This window comes from Trichoderma aggressivum, assembly GCF_033847375.1.
Source record: "Trichoderma aggressivum f. europaeum strain CBS 100526 chromosome Unknown scaffold_033, whole genome shotgun sequence".
Taxonomy (NCBI): Eukaryota; Fungi; Ascomycota; class Sordariomycetes; order Hypocreales; family Hypocreaceae; genus Trichoderma; species Trichoderma aggressivum.
In genome coordinates, this window is record NW_026946399.1 from 119,216 (window position 1) to 141,105 (window position 21,890).

Below are 21,890 nucleotides of genomic sequence, written 5' to 3' on the forward strand. Positions count from 1 at the left end.
GCTTACCCCGGGGTGTGTGCGTATGACTCGAAAGAAAAAAAAATCGTAAAGGGTTTCTTTTCCTCTATCGGCGCTCATTTCATCACTGGAGCTCTTTGCTTTTTTTAGTTCCTATTAGCGCCCTATTTTTTTTTTTGTTATCTACTGTAGTGACGAGCCATGTGCGAAACTCCTCTTTTAGGGCACTGTCTGTTGTTGATGATATCAAAGAATAATGTCTCTAGAGCCTTGTTGTCGTTATAGAATGTGAGATCAACTGGAAACAACAAGTGCTAGCCAGAACCGAAAATGGCGGAACAATTACAGCTCACATCTATCAAATGTACAGCGGAAAATACCGTCACCCGTCATGGACCTTTTTGCCTATGCCAATCATCAGTTTGCCCATCCTCCATCCCAGTCTCTGTAGTACAAACCGTTGGGGAAAGTAACTTGAAGCCACCCGCCCATCAGCTGATGACAATTCGAAATCGTCGGCATCCTTTTCGCCGAGACAAATACGTGTAGTAATTCCGAAACGCTGGGCTCTCGGACACTATGCTCTTCGTGATGCCTCACTTTGTCACAGAAGATAGGCTTGTTTTCAAGGTGAAGTGTCAGCAGCCTTTAGTGTTTATGAAATTGATAAAATAGGAACGCCAACATAGACACGCCTGGAATAAAACATAAGAAAAGAAATAGGTGTCTCTATACTATCTTATGATCCACGTCCTTTGTTCACTGTGCAAATTATTTACTCCCGGGTAAGCTTCTGCCTCTTCAATCCAACAAGATCACCTCTTGTACCAAACCCAGAGAAAACCAGGGCCTCACTTCAATTCCTGCAGAGCCATGAAAATAAAGATCCTAGGAAATATAGGAAGTCCCAAAGATGATATTAAAAAAAAACACACAAACCATCACTTAGAGACCAATAATCTTACAGCGTCGCACCCAGACCATCTGCACGTCGCAGATCACCCGCTTCTCACTGACGCACTTCAATCTTCCCCCCACGCAACCACACATCAAATCACATGCTCATCTTCAACAAACCCAAACCATCAGAAAATCTTTCATCATTTTGCCATAGTCTAAAAGAAAGAAAGAAAGGGAAGAAACCCCCAAAACATGTCCCTCCAAGCACAAATGTTGCAATTTCATTTTCTCAATACAAAACCCCCCCTTTAAACACCCACCCCCCCATCCTCAAACAAACGAACATTAATCCCTTTGTTTTTCTTTCTTTCTTTCTTTCCTTCTCCGTTTCATTTCTATATCCTTCGGAAACGCGACGCCTAGTTCGCCTCCCCCTCTCGGACCTCAAGAATGTCCGGGTCCAGAGTCTTTTCATCCTCGTCGTCGTAATACCCCTCTTGCCCCTCTTCCTCCGCCTCATCGATTGTAGAGTCCATCAGCACGCCCTGCTCTGCCTGCAGCTGCTGCATCCTTGTATTCGTCATCTCAAACACATACTGCCCAATGTGCTCGACGCCCTCCATGACTACTTCTCCTTCCACGGGACCGTCCTCATCTGTGCTTTGCCGCTCAGTGGGAAACAGCTCTCCAGTCACCAACATGAGTTTGTCTGGACGCTGCAAAAGTACGTCAAACGCTGGTCGGAGCTCGGGGCAGGCTTCAAACACCTCTCGGCGTCCCAGGACGTAGAGCCCTAGTCTCGCTCGGGAAAAGGCCACAGTCATGCGACGGACGTCGCGAAGATAGCCCACTCGCGACGTGCGAGTCAGAGAAAGAATAATGTCTAAGAAAGCGGCCATTAGTGTCCAAGTATTCAAAGGTTCAAAATCGAGAGGTAGCAATCTTACAGTCATTCTGCTCTCCCTGGTATTTGTCGACTGTGGCAACAGCCTTGGGGAGACCAAAAATAGGGTTTGCGCATCGATGAGCAAGCACATCCTTTACCAGAGCCCGTTGGCCAGCGTACGTTGTGAGTATGGTGATTTTGTCTGCGGGATATCCGAGAAGCCGCATATACTGATAGATGGCCACCGCATACTCAGCTTCGCCGAGGTTTTGGATAAAGTGCGGCGTCGGTTCAGCCTCGCCACGGCCCTTGTAATTGGGAACATTGATGAACTGAAAGTCGTACTTGAAGCCAGCATTCGCCCGCAGGAACTCTGGGTTCGTCTGGACGTCGGGGAGATTGTCGAGCTTGGGATAACGCCACTCGTACAGCTTGGCAATGGATGGCCGAGCACGACCTTGCTGATCCAAAGTAACCGTTGGCACGCCTAGCCGTACCAGTCGAGAAAACAACGACTGCTCTAGGTTGGCGTAGTGCCGGAAAGCCAAACTCTGGATAACGGGAGAGTTCTGGAAGTGGTCGCCGCATAACACGATTCGCTGTAGCGGCAGCTTGCCGTCGATGGGCTTTTGCATGGCAAGAGGAATAAACGTTTCAATCTCGGTGATTTGAGCTGCTTCTTCCATGATGACGTTGTCGTAGTGGAATCCGAGGGCCGCAATCTCGCCCCTCCTGATTGCTGCATGAGTTGTCGTCATTGCAATAATCCGGGCTTCGTTGGTGAGGAGATAGTTGGCCTTATCTTTCTCACGGCGGAGAATCTCAAAGGGCCTAATATCTGCCAACTCAGAAAAGACTTTGCTAATGTGGCGGTAACAGCCCTGAGCAATGCCCAAAACTTGTGCTCGGTCCGCTTCCTGTGGGAACAGGGGCTGGGGAGCGTCGGAAAAGTAGGAGTGAAAGGGAAAGTTCTGCACAATGTCAGAGGCGGTGGATGCACCGGATTCCACCACCAGAAGAAACTTGGCCCAAGCTGGCTCGACGTAGGCAGCGTTGAAGTAGCCTGCGGTTTCGGCCGAGTTTTCGTGCGCCCCCGGAGCTCCCAAGCTCGCTGCGAGCTTCTTTACTTCATACAGAAACCTGTCTCGGTTGTCCAGAAACGACTCAACACGACCGTATTTGCTGAAGCTGCCTTCAGTGTCCAGATCTTCCTCGCCATGACCAAGACGCAGCAAATGTCTCTCGTCGATATCCAGTGCAATGATTTTGGCAAAGAGCTGGTTGAGAGCTTGGTTGCTGTGGGCGATGAGTAGCGTCTTTTGGGTTGGAAAGTTGTGATAGATGTTGTTGATGATTTGTGTGGCAACGTCCGTCTTGCCTGTGCCCGGAGGCCCAACAACCACAGTCAACCCGGGTTGAGATCCGGACATGATGGCCTCAATTTGAGCCGGGGTAAATCGTACCGTGTTCTGCTTGGGCGCGTCAATGGGGTAGGGCCCGTTGTTGGGGGGCAAGTAGGTAGAAACTTTGAGGGTTTCCACTTCCGAGAGCAGCGCTGGTTCAGCATCGCGCCGCCGTTTCTTGGATGGCTTCCCGCCCTGGGGCTCCTCTGTTTTATCGACGGCTTCAAGGACATATGGAGGCCCGAAGCTCCCGGTAACATCGTCATCAGGTTCGACTGTCTTGCCAGGTAAGCTTTCGACCAGATGCTGCCAGCCTAAAAAGGTATCCCTGTAATCAATCGTCTTGAGCCGGTTGGGCAGGTTTTTGTAGTGTGCGCCGGCTGGGTCGCCATAGCCCAAGAATACTTCATGAAGCCACGTAGGCAGAGGCATTTCCGACAGGACGAGAGTACGAATGGCATCTAGAACCGGCTTGAAGTTGTTTTCTCTTTTATTGCGTCGGAGAAGCAGGTTGATGCCTGGATATACATCAGGCTTGCCGGCTGCTGCTTGCTCAGCATCGCGTGCGTATGTTGCTGAATCCAGTTTCAGCTGGATACGTCGTCTCTGGTCGAGGCGCTCAGCCCCTTCCCTGGCGTGGCGCCCTCTGTCATCGGTGATGTGAACCACTTCGGCAGCTCTCACCGTCAAGACACCAGCCTTTTCAGCCTCTGACTGGGCCGGTTTGTTACCATTTGCGACAGCTTGGCCGGCCGAAGGGGAGGGCTGGATCGCTAACAAAAAGACGACATCGCCGGGTCGAAGAGTGTCCCATTCCCTGCGCACACCATCTCCTAGGCGTCGAGCATCGAAATACACCTCGGCTCGGACCAGGGATGGCTTGTCATCCCCAACGAGGGCGGGGACGACTTCCAGTATTGTCGGTTTGGCAATGGGCATGGCCATTTTCGAGAAGCCCGCAAAATGAGTTTCGCCAGGCCGCCTGACTTCTGGCCGCAGACGACGCAGCGCGGCCTCGATGTCCTTGCGGATTCCGTAAAAGGATTCGCAGCGGTACAACACTAGTGCCCTCCAAACAAAATCACCAACCGAGAGATATTGCAGATTGAGCTTCGGAAGTGCCAGGGGATGTGAACCATCGTAAGAATCCGCCCGTTGAAAGTTGTCGTCGAACAACGCATCTTCGGTCGGGACTATGCTTATCCTCTGGGCAGTCTCCTGGAAGGTCTTTTTCCGTTCAAAGGTAGTAAGGAGGAATTCGATGAGGAATTTGCGGTCAATGGTCAAGCCGAGGCTTTCGGGATACGCAGACCTCAGATCCAAAAGATTGACCAAGTCGAGCAGCTCATCATCGGTCAGGGGATCGAGATGTGATATCAACTCTTCTCGCTTGTCAATAGACCCGTAGTTTGACAAGGCCAAAATGGTGAGTTTGTCCTTGAAATGCTTGAGAGCAATCCGTTGAAGCTTGCCCAGCAATGCGCAATGCCGGTCAAAGGCCTCTGTTCGAGTGAGTTGAATGCCACTCTGGTCATCAATAGCAAAGAATGTGTAGTGAGAGAGCAGTCCGTGGAGGTCACGCAGTAGAGTACTGCCGGCATCGTTGTATAGCGGAGACAATCTCATCAGAGGAGTGAGATGTAAATCTTGGACCAATGCATTGACGTAACGCCGCGTCGGCAATTGGCTCTGCAAGTCAGATATGAACTCGGTAAATCGTTCGCAGTAGAGAAGCGTCTGGTCTATAGAAACAGGTTAGTTTGGCGAACATGGATACCCATGACTATTTCAGCTGCTCGTTGACGTACCTGATTTACCGCTTTCGTTGTATAGCTGATTTGTAAAATCAAGGATAAGGGTGTAGAGCCATGAACGCTCAAACCTCAGCCGCGCCTTGGTAGCCTCGTCTGCGGCGTCATATCGCTTCTGAGCCGCCCTCCAAGCCTTTCTGAGATGGGGCGAAGAGTCAAGCTGGGCCTCTTGACGCTTCTCGGTGGACAGGTTATGCCAGATGCCAATCGACACCAGAGGAGCGCATTCTTTCCTGACAATGGTACAATCTAGACTCTGGAAGGCGTGGATGAGAAAGCAGAGGAGGTGTGTTCGCAACGTCGTCGACAATGTTCTGTCGAGGGTCATGGATAGGATGCGGCGGAAGAGGGACGAGAAGTCGTCGGGCCTCTCTTCAAAGATTTCTAGATTGTACCGTAAGCTTCTTGTCATATACAAGTCGGAGGGGGGCCAGTTCTGCCAAACTTACTCCATGTTTCGAGGTGCTCTCGTCTCTTGACGTTGCATATCAACGCCAGTATCAGGACGTGGTAGTTGGACGCCTGCTCCGAATATCCGGGCCACAGATAGCTATTCCACCGCGTCAGAACTTGTTTCTCACGCCGAGTTCCACCAAATCTGAAGGCAGCCATACCTCTCCAGCGTCTGCAGACTCTCCAACAGCAGCAGCGGCTTATATGAGAAGCCATCCTGCTCCAGAACGTCCCAGATGCCCTGCTTGATGACGTCGTTCTTGACCTTGACCTTTGCCGTCTTCTTGCCGGGTTTCAGCCAATGCTGCCGTGCAACCTGCACAAATCGATGCTCCTGCTCCTCCACCTCTGCCGGAGTCGGGCGGCCGTCTGTCGTATCCTTTGGCGGCTCGCGTGTGGCTGCAGCTCGCCCGCCAGAGCTTTTGGATCGCTTCGCGTTAGGCATTGAGAGGGCGTCGCGTCATGGGCTGGGAAAGACTCGATGGATCGACCGGCGTTTGCAAGGCAGACTCGTGCTGGAGCTTGAGCTTTGGTGAAGCTGGAGACGGGACAGCGAGGTCATACAAAGCGCAGCCAAGTTGAGTCCACGCCTGGCAGACGGAATTACTGGTCCCTGTGCATAAAATTTCAGCCTTGCGCACTGCGGGCCCGCTGAGCAGTAGCGGCACAGGTATCTTTTCGCGGCTAGTACCTGTTCGCCAGCGCAGCCACCGCGGCAGCTGCTTGTACCTGCAGTCGCCTGGAACTACGTGGGCCATCAGCGGTCCTCAGCCTTCCCATCTCGCATCTTATCCTGGAGCCTTTCGCGACGACTTTCTCTTGTCATCATCTCTGCTCTATAGCGTTTCGTTTGTTGGGCAACGCGCTCGGCTCCCCTAAATATCGCCTCTGCCGAGTCCACTCACGTCTAATTCATGATCCGTCATTTCGATTAATTTCGGCTTCGCTGCGTTCAGAATATCTCCGCTGGACAGCCAAGCCATCCGTGTCGAGCTCCAGCCCAGCTTGACGGCCAACCTTGTGCCTCTTGCGCGGCTGCTTTCATCATGCCGGCTCTCGATATAGATAACCCGGGCGTCTCAGCCGTGGGCGCATTCGGGCGGCTTCTCACAGAGCTTCTGGACGAAGCCTCAGCGGCAAAGCAAACGACAACCCTCGAGCCTGCTCTCGCGAAATCCGACTTTGTCAACATCCACGACCGAGTTTCTTCTTCGCTCACCCGCTCCAAGAGCGCGGGCAGCACGGAGAACAATGCGCCTCCAGACACACTCAGATCACGGCAGTTTGCCCTCGTAGAGACAGCGGCTCGCGATTTCTTCAGCAAGTTAATCGTAAGCCGAGAGCAACCTTTTTGCCCGCCCCAGACGTCCAACACTAATCCATGAAGGCGACAACTTCAATTGATAGCCCAGAGTTTGTGAAGATGTGGAATCTGCTGGATATCCTTTCAATCCTCTCCGACGATGGCCAATGCGACCCCGCGCTGCTGTTCTGGCTTGTGGAAGAGCTCCTCGACAGCCAGACAATCGCGGGATGTCGCAAAATATTCGACTATCTCGAGTCAAGGCGAGAGCGCATCACGGCCAAGCATTTCAAACAGAAGAATCTTGTGATTCTCCGAAGCTGCAATGAGTTGCTGCGGAGACTCTCACGCGCTGAGGATACGGCTTTCTGTGGAAGAGTGTTCATCTTTATGTTTCAGAGTTTCCCGCTGGGAGACAGAAGCTCCGTTAACCTTCGAGGAGAATACCATGTTGAGAATGTGACAGCTTTTGAAATAGCAGAAGATGACGACAGCAAAATGGAAGTCGATACCAATGATGCTCCAAAGGAGCAGGGCGATGCTAAGACCGGCGCAAAGAATGGCACGCAGGATTCCAGCAAAGCCCTCGATTCCGACACACTCTACCCCTTGTTTTGGTCTTTACAAGAGAGCTTCAGCCAACCCCTGAGACTATTTGATGCCGGCCATTTTACGAAGTTCAAGAGCAGCTTGGAGTCCACAATCAGTGCGTTCCAGGCCATCCATGAAGACAGCATTTATTCCTCAAAGTCGATGGAGAATCTGAAGCGGACGTTGAAGCGGAAGAGGGACGACGACGGAACCGAGACACTTCCAGAGGCGTTCAATCCCAAGTATCTTACCAGCAAGGACTTGTTCCAGCTCGAGGCAAGTATCACAATATTACATGCGCACCTACTTGACAATAGCTAACAGTCAGACCACATACAGATCAGCGACCTCTCCTTTCGACGACACGTTCTCGTGCAATCCCTCATCATCACAGACTTTCTCCTATCGCTATCAAAGGAAGAAAGGGAGAAGCGAACCAACATCAACGTATCCAACAAGTCGGTCATTTACCCAGACCAACTCAACGAGGAGAATGTAAGAAGTTGATCCGAAGCAACCTCCCCTGCTCATATACTCACCTTCCTCTTAGACAAAGTGGGCTACCGACATGAAAAGGGTAATATCAGATTATCTCAAGCAAGGAAGTGATGGGCCATACTTTTTTCGCATGGTAGAAACAGTGCTGGCTAGGGACAAGAACTGGGTCTTTTGGAAGATGGCCAGTTGTCCGCCCATCCAGCGCGACCCCGTGTCGGCCGCGAGCTTCGTCGAGTCAAAGGACGCTGCGCAGAAGATGGCGACGAACAAGCGCCTGCGGCCAAACCCGTTGAATGCCGTGCCGCTCGACTTTTTGGCAAACGAAGACGAAAGCTCGGCGATGGAGGAACTCAAGTCTGCGGAACGCTATCAGCTGCCTGAACTCGACGGATTCAAGAGCAAAATCGCGGATGACGACTTTGAGATTGACATGCCGACCAACAACGAGACCAAGGCCGCGGCCGTTGCGGGCAAGGCGAGCAAGAGCTGGAGAGCCCTTCGGATAGCGTCACGGTTTAAGCTGGCGTCTTTCGACAAGATCGACGACCCCAAGAAGATTAACATCATTTTCGAAGACGACGTTGAAGGGGACGAGGACGAGGAAGATGCCGAGCCGACGGCGAGCGAGGCAGACATGCCCAGCAATCGCGACCCCATCATCCTATCTGCATCCTCGGGCCTCGAAACATCGGCCCTGAGGGAGAAGCTCATGGGCGAGCACAAGGGCGTCTTTGCTCCCGTCGTGCGACACGCCGCGCGCGAGCCCGCCGAGGACGAAATCAACGGCAAGACGTTCCATTTCGTCAAGGCCCAGGAGTTTAATCAGCTGCGAGACGGCGATCGGCTCGTCGAGTACGGCACTCGCGACAGCGTAGACTATGGCACCAGCACAAGGGCCGTGGATGCCGTCGTCGACACGGGCAAAGTGCCCATTGTTGAGCTTGACCTCGAGGTATGTAAACATTTTCTTTTTTGTTTAACGACTATCGCTAATATCACCTAAACTAGGCCGCGCAATTCGCCAAAGACATGGACTTTTCAGCACGATACATCTTGATCAAATCTTCCTCCGAAGACGTCGACGAGGAAAAGACCAAGGATCTCTTCGACACCATCATCGTGGATGACGGCGATGTCGAAAAGACGGCAGCCAGCATTGGCGAGTTCATCTTCGCGGGGGAAGCCGACGCCGAGACCAACGGCGATGCGAACATGGCCGACGCCCCGTCTGCAAATGGCGAGGAAGAGGCGTGAGGAGGGTTTTCCTTTCTCAGGGAGTGTGTGTGTGTGTGTGTGTGTGTGTATGCACACAATGGAACCATGTATGATGATGGCGGGATTAGGATTTCAAAGGGAAAACTTTTTCCTTTTTTTTTTTGCGTTATTTGCCTTGAGAATGGCTGCTATGTTTTCAAATGCTACAGAGCGGGTCTAATACCCAAGGGCGTCAAATTGGAATATAAAGATTTTCATCATATAAGACGGACAACAACAACAACAAAGGGCACGAGAGTCTTGTGTCAAGAGTGGAATTGGGCACTTTGTGACTAATAAACAATCTAGCTAAATACACAAAGTCCGGTTACACAAGTGCGATACAAATATAAATCATGAGGCAACAGAGTCTCTGTGCCATTTCCTTGGCAGCCTTTTCCCTTCCCATCACAAGTTTCAATCTAGTACGTGATGATAAAGGACAAACAAAAGACATGTCTACCAAGTGAAAAAAAAAAAAGGAGGGGCGATTTTACTCGTCCTCTTCCGAGGATTCCTCCTCAGAAGCCTCCTGGAGCCAGGTGATAAAGGGCTCGGCAGCCTTGCGGACCTTGCGAGAGGTAGAGACGTCGACGTACTTCTTGCTGGCCTTGGAGCCCCAGGGCACGACCACCTCCTCGGTGATGAGGTCGTGGTGGTAGTACAGCTGCAGGATCTTGACGACCTGCTGGATGATATCAGGGTTCTCCTTGCTGAGGCCGCCAATCAGGCGCTCGGTACCACCGAGCAGGGCCTTTTCATGCTTCTCGGAAGTGACAAACTGAGAAAGAGACGATGTTAGTAACTAGAAGGTGGTAAAACAAGATGCTATGCGTAAAACTCACCTGCTTGAGCATGCTGGCGCGCTTGGGAATCTGGGCAACAATGTTCTTGTCAAAGACGGTCTGCACCAGAACCAGGACAGTTCGGTGCTTGGCCTCGATACCAAGCTCCTTGGCCTTGACGTAGATGTTGATGGAATCGACCTTGTCAATGCCGCCCTTTTCTTCAGCCTGCTCGGCGATCCAGTTGCCGAGCTCGTCGTAGACGGTGTTGCCACCGCCCTCGCCGTCCTCATCCTCGTCGTCGCCAATGTTGAGCTTCTGCTTGAGCTCGCCGGGGAGCTGTGCCTGGCGGGCCTTGACGGCCTCGGCGCTCATGTCGACAGCCCACTCGTCGTCCTTAACCTCGACTTCGGCACTGGTAGCGGCAGTGATTGCCTCGGCCTGCACCTTTTGGAACTCGTCATCGCTGACGTCGCCGTTCTCGGCGGCGTCGTTGGAGCCATTCTCGGAGCCATCTTCGCCACTGCCCTGGCCGTTCTCCTTGCCATGGCCGTTCTGCTTTGCCTTCTTGGCGGCACGGCGCTCGGCCTTGTCCTTCTTTCCCTTCTTGGGCTGGTTCTTGAGGATGAATCCACTGAGCTTCAGGCGGAGATCAACGTCGGTGCGTTGACCGCAGGCCTTGCAATCGAGCACGATGTGGTCGTCCTTGATGACGACGTCGGTCTCAGGGTTCTTGCACTTTTTGCAGAGAACAAACTTGTTGATGAAGCCATCGAGGTGGTCCTGCAGCTTTGCGGCGTCGTGGGCGCCGTTGATGATCCAACGGTCGTCCTTGGGGTCGATGTTGGTCTGAGCTCCCAGCTCGAAACCAAAGTACTTGATGACATAGGAGCCAGGGCGGGCAAGAGACTGGGCGACGCTGGACAAGTTGACGACAACGGTCTTGATACCGTTACCCTTGCCTTCAATCTTGGTCTGGATGCGCTCCATCTTGTAGCGGTAGAAGGCATCGCTGACATCGCGACGAACGTTGACGAGAGCCATGGTGACGGTTGTAAAAGGGTGGCAGAGTGGGATGCTTGAGGTTTGTCTGTGGGGATTGGATTGACGAGGGCTGGGATTATGCCTGAGACGGAGGTATAGGCATCAAGAGGCTGGAGACGAATATATTGGCGTCGGATAGGGCGGACAAGTCGAGGACCAAAGGGAGGCTGAACAACTCAACAGTTATGCGTACTGGACATGTGGCGGACCGGACAGATTCGCGATTGCAGTGAGATAGGCATGAACTCGGAAATCGAGGCGAATATCAACCGTCAGATCTAATATCGGGACTGCTAGGTTTCCGCGGTATGCGAAATAACTGCAGCGTGAAGAAACGTCTGGATACGGAGGCGGAATCGTGCTGATACATAAACAACAAAGTACCGGCAATGAGCTGCTAAGTGGGCAGAATGCTGGTGGACAGACAATCTAGGAGATTGGCCAGAAGAGCAGAAAAAGACGGCAAGATGGGGGAGTCTCTGTCTGTTCGACTTTTTTGATATTTTTTTTGTGTGCTTTGTAGCTGTGGAGGCGAGGAGAAATAAAAAATGACTGGGGGGGGGGAAAGTGCGCTGCGACCGGCAAGACAGTCAGCAGGCCTGGCAGGTGGCTGGATAGCGGGCGAGACAAGATGCTCGGGGAGTCTGACAGATGCAATCTCTGGAGAGACGACGAGTTGTGATGAGGGAAAAGGGAAGAAGAAGAAGAAAAGCGTTGAGAGGCTGCTGGGATTTTGAATCAGGCAGAGATTCCAAGTGGGGGCAGAGTTGTCAGCAAAAGCGGAACATTTATTTTTCTTTTTTTCTCTTTCTTTTTCAACTTTTTTGCGCTGGTGAATCCACGGGCTGGAGAAGCACCGAGGAAGCTTAGTGGAAGGAATCGGACTGGAGGCTAAAATCCGGTGCGCTACCTACAGCAGAGGTACCAACCAAAACGTTATGTAAACTTGCTGGGCGCTGCCGTCCGCTAAAGCAGCACTGGCAGCACTGACGGCAGGGCATCACTTGCGTCTTCAGCGCGTCGGTGCTGGCGCTCTTTAGCGCTCGACGGCGTGGACCGGTACATCTACGTGTGCGTTGTGCAGAGCTGGACGCAGAAGTGCGTGCATTTAGTACCAGGTAGTAGGTTCGCTGGCTCGGAGAGTCTGCGGCAAGACGCGGCATACGAGGATTGTCCGGGCTACCGAGGATGAATGTGAATGTGAACGTGTGCTCGAATGCGTCTCTGGGACTGGCGGTTGCTCACACGCAGCAACTTGAATGTTGATGCCAGTACGAGTGAATGTATTGAAGCTTTAGGGGTTATCTGCCAGAGAATTCCAGCGACTGGCCGTTGCAAAGCTGCAGGCTGGCACGAGGCATGGCGGATGGAGCACAAGATGGGATCATGCTTGAGCCCTAGATTCGTGCGGAGAGCCGGCCGAGAACGCACATTCCGGGCTGTTGCGTGCCAGAATATAGCGGAGACGTATGGAACAGCATCATGCCACTGTTGGTACACAATTACTAACACCGACGGGATGTTTCTACCGAGCATGTAGAACTCAGGTCCGGGTTGAACTTTCGTGTCAAGGACTGGAGGTACATGTACATACGTGTACTGGTCCATACAGGTTATAGTACCGAGGCATCGACAAGCGGAAGTGCTGGTGTTCTGGTATTTGCACTGCAGATCGATGCTCAACTCGGAGCCAACTGCAGCTGCACCCATCGGCATTTTCGCCCAACCAACCAAGCGGTGGTGCCCCGATATTGCCCTCGCATTGCCAGTGGTTGCCGTCGGGCATTGAGACATTTTGATGATGTCGTGTTGTCTCTTGGGCTCTTCTGTACAGGTACTACTGGAGACAGACATTCTTAGTTAGTACTTGGTAACTGGCCAATCGACTCTGATGCTACTGACCATTCATGGTCACTGCACGCCCATTACTGTCACCAACTCCTACAATCATTGCATGTGACTTGTATCAATTCTATTGCTCATCTTCACTACCAACTTGCATCTTACACCTTGACTTACGCATCAAGAGGCTGGAATCGCAAAAGGCACTTCTGCCCCAGCGGCCGCGCCGAGATGAGCTGGTCCGACATGGCCATGGCCTCCTCCTGCATCGACTCGTGCGGCGTCGTGCTGTACTGGGAATAAACATCCCGCAACAGCGTCTTCATCTCGACAAGAGCCAGGCTAGAAACAATCTTCAGTCAACCATCACGTCCAGTTGTCCATCTTCTCGAGAGCACGGGGGGGGGACTTACTGCTTCCCGACGCAGCCCCGTCCTCCGTTGGAAAAAGCAAACTGGATCCGTCTCCGGTCCGCATCTCCCTCGGCCTCCAGCCAGCGCTCGGGATCGAACACGTCTCCGTCCGGGAAGATGTCGCCGTTGAGCCGATGGACCGAATACGCCTGGCAGCTCACGACCGTCTTCTCGGGCAGCCAGAAGCCGTCGATGGAGCGCCCGCCCTGGGGCACGTACCGCGGCAGCGACATCGGGATCGGCGGGAAGCACCGCAGGCCTTCGCAGACGACGGCGTCGAGAAAGGGCAGCTTGTCAAAGGGCGTGTCCGGGTTCGCCCGCAGCTCCTCGGCCAGCTTGCGCTGGGTCCCGAGCGAGCGCGGCTGCGACAGCTCCCACAGGAGGAAGCAGAGCCCGTCGCCCGTGGTGTCGATGCCCGCGGCCATGTGGTCCAGACACTCTGCTGCCTTGTCGATGTAGTCGAGGTCGCCCGTCTTTTCGTCAAAGCGGCTCATGAGAGTGAACGAGGCCGTGCCGCTGAGCTGGCTGGTCTCCAGCACGTAGTCGTCGGCTAGGGGCGTCTCTCGGGGCTTTGCAAACAGATACAGCACCTTGGAGAACAGACGATGCAAAGTAGGAGCGTAGTGCGAGATGAGGCGATCTATGAATCCGTGCTGTTAGTAAGGGCAGTTTGGCTTGAGGCGTTCCAGGGTCGACTTGCTCTGCAGGCTGTCATCGGCCGCTACTTGGTGCATCATCTCCTCGTCTTGCTTCTTGGTGATGCAGTCGGTACCGTAGGGATGGAACAGATGGTGCGTGATGCAATCGCAGGCATACGCATGCAAGGCTGTGGCAGTTAGTACCGTCCCTAGATTTTCCAAAAGCCATTGAGACAAACCCATCTAAGGAAACGTCCTGTCAGCCTTTGTCTCTCAATGGCGTTTTACATGATGGTCCAGACTTACAAAAATGTCCGATACACCTCCTGGAGCACAAGTACAGCGTTGAACAAACTTGGAAGACCGTTCCTGGACCCCCGTGACTGAAGCGCTCTTCATGACGTTGCTGTTAGCATAACGGTCGGCGAGAATCCTTTTACGTTTGGCATGCTGGCCCTCCATGTTAGATGAGACGCATTAACATTCAGATGATCGGCAAACAACATACGTCTGCCTTGTTCAAGGTGGTGAACATGGTCCTGGAGAAGAGCATCACCAGTAAGCCATTTTGATTCCATACTGAAAGACAAGAACAAGATCATTGCCTCACCTCCTGCCGTAGATCTTGAACAGATCGTAAAACTCCGTCTTGTCATAGCCGCTGCCTCCGGAGCAGTAAATCTCCTTCAAAGCTTCCCAAGACGTAAATGACACCTCGTTGGGGGCGATGCGGACGACGGGCCCGTATTGCTGATGGAGTTTGTGAATGTAGACCGTCCTGAGGGCCTTGATCTCCTTCCACTTGAGGACCAAGGAGGTGAACTTGGACGCTGCCGGTCCTGGGATTTTACTCAATGGAGATGTGATGCGTCGAATCAAGTGGATGGCAAACAGCAGGGCTGCTGCCGCCACCAAGGTGATGGGAGAGAGCAGCAGCATGACGATGCCTGGATTTCGCTGTGGCTCAACTATTACCGTGGACAGACGACAGGGGATTCATCCATGAGGAAGACCCGTTCAAGTGACGGGTGAAGAGAACTCGTAAACGGCCTCAAATGTTCTTATCATTGCAATCTCGAGGTAAAGGGCCCGTTAAAGCCTTAGTCTTAAACTCACAACCTCCGTAAACGGGCCATCTATCGACAAACCCCGCTGGAGCCGCGAATTCCCCACGAAACCCCGCAAAAGGCAGCCGGAGAGGGCAAACCAGAAGCTCTGGATAGGCAATTGGTGGTGATGGGCCTTTGCCGTTAATGGACAATATTGTGAGAGCAAGGCATTGGTGTCCGGGCATCGCATGGCCCGGTTAGCTTTGCCAATTGAGTGGCCGTGATGTGTGAATGTGAAGCTGCTTCTTTACCTTTGTCTTTTTAGGCTTCGTTGTGTGTCTACTGTCATGATGCTTGAGACGAGCTTCACCTTCAGCTTCAAGTTGTCTGTTCAAAAGAGAAGATGGGTTCCAGTTTAGGATAGGCTGTAAGCCGTGGACTTCATAGACGAGTAGCGGTAGAAAGGACATTTGCACTGCCGCAATCAATCCATGAGAGCTGCAGCCGATGGAGTCCCGGACACAGCGTGCAACTCGTAGGAGATGAGATGGTGATACCACGACAACCAGAGGTCGCACCACCACTATATGCATAGATTAGGTAGGTGACCGAGAAAAGGGATTTCATTTCGGGTCCGATCAATGGAATTCATTTTTAGAATCGGGTTGTTAAGCTTTGCCCTCGATGCAACGATCCATCGGCAGTCTCCACCGCCGTACTGAATCTTGATTTTCAACAACAACACCAAGTGAATGAAATCCTGGTGCTCCATATTGTATGCATATGCACATGCACCTCGATATACGCACTTGGCTTTTGTAAATCGCCATCGTATTTCGTTTCTCGCACATCATTCATCGCTTTACGAGACGAGGCGCTTCTGATTTGCAGATGGCAAAGTGCATGTACAATGCCGATGGCTGTGTTTCGCGTTGCTATTTATACTTGCCGTGCATGAGCTCTGCAGGGACATGCAGGAGGGCCGGTCGACACGATGCATGACGATGGCCGTTTTCGTTTCATTTTCTCATCTTCCACTGGACTGGATTGGACACGTTGCGGCATGTGACGGAGGTTTTGAGGTCAAGTTGGAAGAAGCAAGTGGCAGATGGGGATCTGCAGAGCTCAGTCCGCACAGGTACAGGTACAGGTACAGGTACAGGTACAGGTACGGGTACGGGTACGGGTACGGGTACGGGTACCCGCTAAGGATGCAGAGCTCGAGCTCCGTGGTAGCGGAAGACATCAGCTCGCTCAGGGTCTTTGGTACAGAGACGCAGAACAGACGGGCTTGGACATGGGATGACGGAGTACCTGTACCTGTCAATCGGGCCGTGCTGGGCTTTGAATCGATGGCTATGAGTCTTGATTACATGATGTGTCCGCGTTAGTACTTGCCCGTCCCCGGTACTCGTACGGCATCATCCTGCCATCTTACACCGAATCCAATCCAAATCCCTTTGAGCTGCTGTGATCTGGTTTGAGACGCGCAATGCTTGGCACAATTGTGGCAGTACAGAATGTTGATACGAGGGGCCTGCGAGCGGATAAGTATTCAGTTCAAGTTGATTCGATCAATCAAATCAGCGTCTTTTCCCTATCCTTGTTCGACAGAGCTGAAGAGGCATGACCCCCATGCCCAACTACGGTACTAATACAGACGCCACCACGAAACGAAACAGAACACAACACAACACAACACAACACAACCGGACAATGGAATGGACATCAAATGACATGGGTTCTAATTATATCTCTCCAGACCCACGAGCCACGGCGATTTTGGGGCTTTGGGATCCTAGCGCCCACCCGCCAGCAGGACTTTAACCATCCTGGGCAAGCCCTGCGGCTCTTGTGGGTGAGGTGGGTTTTGGGGACGGAGAGCCGCTGGCAGCCTCGGATGCGAGGTTGGTGTAAGATTCCCAGCAGGCAGAAAGGGCCGGGAAAAAAGGAAAGAAAATTATGGACAAGACGAGAAACGGGCTCACTCAGCCCTGCGAGCAGCCTTTTCCGCCGGGGGGGGGGGGGGGACCGTGGCCTTGGCACAAGCGTCGATATCTGCAAAAACACATTCAAGTCGGTCCATGGCTCGAAGCCGGACCACCTCGTCTCGTCTTCCCTCTCATTCTGGGTCGTTTCCAGTCCATCGGCCGTCCGAATTGAAACCATTGAACCGCACCGGTCCATCACCTGAACTGAACCGCAGAGCACTAGCAGAGCAAGGCCCGCGCCACGGCCTGTCAAACTTGTCAAATCACTCACTCAAACCATCCCGTCCAGTCCATCTTGGCTGACCGGGACAAGGAAGCCTCTGCATCCTCGTGTCGCGCTACCCCCCGGCTGTCCAGCCTTTGAAGAGCGGGCATTTGCCGCAGAAGAGGCCCTTTTTAGATTGAGCGACAAACGGTTGCGGTGTCTCTTCTTCCCTCTCGACTATTTTTCTTTTTTTTTTTTTCCTTTTCTTTTTTGGATTGGACAAGGCCTTGTTATCCCTGGTCGCCAACAACTCGCGCATCTTCTCAGCCTGTCCGCCTCTGCGTGTGTTAGGTATAGTACCAGGTACACACTCCAGCGTACTAGCACAGCACCGCTACCACCTTAGTTGCCAGGTAGGTAGGTACAAGTACAGGTGCAGCTACAGGTGCAGCTACAGGTACAGCAGGTCAGGCAATCTACACAGCCTCACTCCCCCGCCGGACTCGAGTCTAAGCCCGGCAACTCGACAAGGAACAGCATCAAAACAAACTCAGCCCTTTTTTGTGTCCAACAAGAGGAGGGGAAACCAGGAAAATTGAATTGACGTGCAGGAACAGCGTCGAGGCTAGAGAGCATAGTTACAGCACAAGCCAAACCTGATCTTGCAGCAGCTCAGGCAAAGCGGTTGGGCGCCCCCCCCCCCCTTTAATACGCCTAAGCCGCATAGGCGAGGCCAGCTCATCAGATTGGATCATCGGCGCCAAAAATAACTTGACCTGCCGCAAACTCGACTCAGGTCATCAATCGCCGTTGAGGATGCCCAGCTTCAGTCGCCTGGGCAAGCACAGCAACCGTTCGCAGCACGCGGTTGCCGAGGCATCGCCGCAGCAGCAACAGCAGCAGCAACCCGCTGGAGCTTCGTCGTCTCAACAACCTACAAGAGCACCGCCAGCGCCGGCTGAGGCAGATTTGCAGCAGCACCCGCCGCACCCCGACGCGACCCCTCAGTCAGCCTTGCGGACGAGCGCCCTCAGCTCGAGCGAGTCGTTTAACGTTGCGCAGCAACAACAGCAGCAGCAACAGCAATTGCAAGCACAGCAACAGCAGCTTCAGCAGCAACAGCAGCAGCAGCAGCAGTCCGGAGCTGGTGCTGGTCCGGCTCTCCTGTTTCACTCGGGCTCGTCCGGCGTCGGCCCCTCGCCTGTGCAGAACCCCGCCGTCATTGGATCAGCGCCCGCTTTTGATGGCCGCCAGCAGCTCCAGCAGCATCAGCTGAATCAACAACAGTCTCAACCGCAGCCTCAGATTCAACCGCAACTCCAGCATCAGCACCCGCATCAGCTTCCGCATCAGCTTCAGCAACCGCCTCTACCGCCCCAGCAGAGCACCGGCAAGCTGCAGAAGCAACAGCCGCCGCCCGCAGGTGACTTTGCAGAAGCCGCCTCCGCCGTCCGCCAGAGTCAGCGCTACAGCGCATCGCTCCACCACCTCTTCAACGTCTCGCAGACGTCACTCAACGAACCGACGGGCCACCACCAGGGCCAACAGGCCGCGAACGCCTCCGCTTCAGCCTCGCAAGGCTCTGCCCCCGAGAAGCGATCGGCTCGCAAGATCATCAAGGGCATCTTCTCCGGCCGCAACAGCCACGACAACCACCGCGAGGCCCCCGCAGCCTCTCAGTCGTACGACAACACCGTCGGGCTCGCCCGCAGGCCGTCCAAGCGCATCGGTCACAGCAACCCCCCCAACGTCAAGACGGGACTCTCGCCCCAGCCCGACCGCGACTGGCACACGCCCAACTCGTCCGTCCACCAGACGTCGCCGCTGCAAGGAGTGGGCGAGGCCGAAGAGTACGGCTACGATCACGACCAGGCCCGCCTCCAGCACGACCCTCGGCTGTCCGCGCCGCCCGTCAACACCATCCGCGAGGGGCTTGCCGACGAGATACAATCGCCCTACGACGACTATCACCACTCGCAGCAGCAGCAGCCCCAGTCTGCCCACCCACAGGTAGCGCTTGCATCTCAGGAATCCCTGCAGCAACAGCAGTTTGAGTTTCAGCAACAGCAGCAGCAGCAGCAGCAACAACAGCAGTTTGAGTTACAGATACAGCAGCATCAACAGCAGCAGCAGCTTCAGTACGATCCCCAGCAGGCCGTCTACGATCAGCAGGGCCACCCTCAGCAACAGCAGCAGCCATTGCCACACGCCCCCCAGCAGTATTACGCCGCCAGCTCACCGCAAGATCAATATCAGCAGACGACAGACCCGCGCATCGTCACCACGCATCTAGGCCAACAGCAGCTGCACCAGCAGCAGAACCCGGAAACCATCTCTCAGCTCTCACGCGAGTCGCCAGCCCCCGACTCGGACCAGCGTTCTCTCAACCAGCAGCTGGACCAGCAGCCGTCACCTGCCGTCCATTACTCAGTGCCGGCGCAAGAATCCGTCTCCAGCATCGCTCTCCCCCCCGTCCAGCCCACGAACCAGCAGCAGCAGCAGCTCTCGCAACCTGCCATGGCACCGCCCGGAGGAGGCGCGCCCACGAACCGTCGACCCGGAGACGCTGACAAGGCCCTTCCTGGCGCACCCCCTGGATATCGCCACACTCACACCAACTCCAACATGACCTCGGTGCCCGGCGCACCTCTCCAGCCCGGCCAACAGCCTGCTGGTGCTGGTGCTGCCGCCGCTGCAGGTGCCGCTGCCGGCGGCGCGGGTGCCCCTCCACGGTATGAAGCGGCGACTGGCGATCAGGGCCGGAATAGTCCTCAGCCTTCGACTCATGAACGCGACAATGCCGAATCGGAAAAGGCGTTTAAAGAATTATGTTTGTCTCCCATCTCCTTTACTCTCTCCCCTCTCGTCTCGTCTTTGTCTACGCTACATGGGGGATTGGGCTGGCGTGGCTTATCCAAGTAAGGTGTACAGCTAACGTTGCCCGTTTGTACAGTAACAAAGTATAAGAACGTGAAGCGCCTCTACTTTGATGGCAAGTCCCAGATCGAACAGCTTAATGGCCAGATTGAGCATCTGCAGAATGCCGTCGCCAACCAGCGCATGTCGCAGTCGCGGACCGCCCTCGACGACAACGAGTACGTCAACAGGTTCAACCGGCTAAACGGCGCCATCAACAACCTGTCGTTCAACATTCGCAAGGACTGGCGACGCCTGCCCCAGTGGCTCGAGAAATTCGTCAGCCCCGACGCCCTCAAGACGGGTAAGCAGGAGATGACGGCGGTGGGCAGAGCCGTCATCACCAAGTGGGTAGTGGACGAGGTCTTCAACAAGTGCTTCCACCCAGACTTGGACGCCGCCTTTAGCAGCCAGCTCAAGGAGATTGAGCTCCACATCCGAGGCAACGCGTACACGATGCACAGCCAGGAGGAGTTTGACGCGCTGACAACGAAGGTGGTCAACTGGCGGATGGCGACGCTGGACGGCTTGCAGCACAAGCTCAACTCGACAACCGCAGCAGACCACCGCGCAGGGCTGATAGCCAAGATGACAACCAACCTGGCCGCACACCTGTACCAGTTCCTCAACGAGCCGCCGCCGGCCGGAGTCGAAGGTAGCACGTCGATGATTGTGGAGCTGGCCATTGGCATCGCCGCCAACCTGCCGCGGGAGAGCCGAGACGTGACCATCATGTATCCTCTGCCGGGAGACGTGATGCAGGCGGGCTTCATGGAAGTCGAAAAGGGCGGGCTGCCTTCTGTCGATGGCCAGAAGGAGGGAGAGGCCAAGTTGGATGCCGATTCAGATAAGGATAAGAACAGCAGCAGCGGAGATTCGAGTAAGGCCGGTAGGTTATCTTGCTTCATCTTTGCTGTATGAACTTTTTGCTAACTTGTTGACCAAAAAAGGTCCCGGCCGCGTGCGATTTGCAGGATTTGTGGCCATTGAAGTAAGGGGGCGACAGGTGTTGATGAAGGCCCCGGTATGGACATTGTAGAGGGTTGGAACAGGGCGGTGACAAGAGCGCATCATGTTGTGATGAGGGCGAAATGACACCCCTTTATTTCCCCTCGATTCTTTTTCTTTTTCATTTTTTCCTCTTTTTTTTCCTTTATTCACTTCTTCTCTACGGAGGCTGGTACCGATGACCGAAATGGATATCTTATTTGTTCCTTCTTCCTCCCTCTAATTTTCTCTCTTGGAACTGTGGATGGTTTAGAGAGACTTTTTTTACCTTGTGTGTTTAACTTGGTTACGGATTGTATGAGGACGATTGGCATGAGGGCATGTTGAAGCGAGGCGAGGCGAGGCGAGGCGATGCTGTGTTTTGTTGTCAAATAGACCTGTGGGCCGTCTGAGGGGAAAAAGAAAAAGAGCACTTAGATGGACGGTCCTGAGAGGCTATTAGAGTAGATGATATGAGACGATTGCTATGCACTTGTCCATTTTTGTTGAGATGGAAGCTGTGGTGAGGTGATGTCCACACTGAAGGGAGGTTGTGTTGTTGGCGTGACTAAGAGCGGTACTGTAGCCGGTATGATTCATGGATATCAATTCTGTTTTTTTTTCTTTTCTGGATAACCGCTACAGCCCGGTATTTAGTTGCCTCGAACGCTGACATTATAAAGTACCCATGCGTACGTGACGGAGTCCGCGAGATAGCTACTATGGTGATGCGAGATGGGCATACGACTACATCGCTTGCTCGGGGGCAGCATACATGGACATGTATACCCGAGGACCCCCGACTGCTGTGGTTCTAGGTGAAAAGGGTACCATTAGAATTCGAATCCAGAGTCTGTTTTCCGCTACAACAATCGTTGTTGAAGTTGTAAAGATACGGTATTCTCGTCGTTGGCTTCGTTGGCGCTTTTATAGCAACGGATTTGGTGGTGGGTCATCTTGGTT

General features: G+C 53.7%; 5 protein-coding genes across 5 annotated transcripts; 2 read left to right on the forward strand and 3 right to left on the reverse strand.

Moving 5' to 3' along the window:
- Positions 1-1,277: 1,277 nt before the first annotated feature.
- Positions 1,278-5,856, reverse strand: Triagg1_7468 (uncharacterized protein; the record flags this gene model as incomplete). Its single annotated transcript, XM_062902207.1, has 5 exons — positions 1,278-1,741; positions 1,806-4,889; positions 4,956-5,342; positions 5,408-5,508; positions 5,573-5,856. The coding sequence occupies 5 exons, from the start codon at positions 5,854-5,856 to the stop codon at positions 1,278-1,280; spliced, it is 4,320 nt and encodes a 1,439-aa protein (XP_062753525.1).
- A 601-nt stretch (positions 5,857-6,457) lies between these two features.
- Positions 6,458-9,057, forward strand: Triagg1_7469 (uncharacterized protein; the record flags this gene model as incomplete). The annotated part of the gene is made up of 5 exons (XM_062902208.1): positions 6,458-6,742; positions 6,799-7,585; positions 7,634-7,800; positions 7,856-8,755; positions 8,812-9,057. The coding sequence occupies 5 exons, from the start codon at positions 6,458-6,460 to the stop codon at positions 9,055-9,057; spliced, it is 2,385 nt and encodes a 794-aa protein (XP_062753526.1).
- A 493-nt stretch (positions 9,058-9,550) lies between these two features.
- On the reverse strand, positions 9,551-10,886 carry Triagg1_7470 (uncharacterized protein; the record flags this gene model as incomplete). The annotated part of the gene is made up of 2 exons (XM_062902209.1): positions 9,551-9,838; positions 9,903-10,886. The coding sequence occupies 2 exons, from the start codon at positions 10,884-10,886 to the stop codon at positions 9,551-9,553; spliced, it is 1,272 nt and encodes a 423-aa protein (XP_062753527.1).
- A 966-nt stretch (positions 10,887-11,852) lies between these two features.
- On the reverse strand, positions 11,853-14,718 carry Triagg1_7471 (uncharacterized protein; the record flags this gene model as incomplete). Its single annotated transcript, XM_062902210.1, has 10 exons — positions 11,853-11,951; positions 12,002-12,116; positions 12,397-12,726; positions 12,906-13,070; positions 13,142-13,794; positions 13,867-13,967; positions 14,019-14,022; positions 14,086-14,229; positions 14,288-14,318; positions 14,390-14,718. The coding sequence occupies 10 exons, from the start codon at positions 14,716-14,718 to the stop codon at positions 11,853-11,855; spliced, it is 1,971 nt and encodes a 656-aa protein (XP_062753528.1).
- A 3,122-nt stretch (positions 14,719-17,840) lies between these two features.
- Positions 17,841-20,979, forward strand: Triagg1_7472 (uncharacterized protein; the record flags this gene model as incomplete). The annotated part of the gene is made up of 3 exons (XM_062902211.1): positions 17,841-19,854; positions 19,978-20,829; positions 20,891-20,979. The coding sequence occupies 3 exons, from the start codon at positions 17,841-17,843 to the stop codon at positions 20,977-20,979; spliced, it is 2,955 nt and encodes a 984-aa protein (XP_062753529.1).
- Between the last annotated feature and the right edge of the window lie 911 nt (positions 20,980-21,890).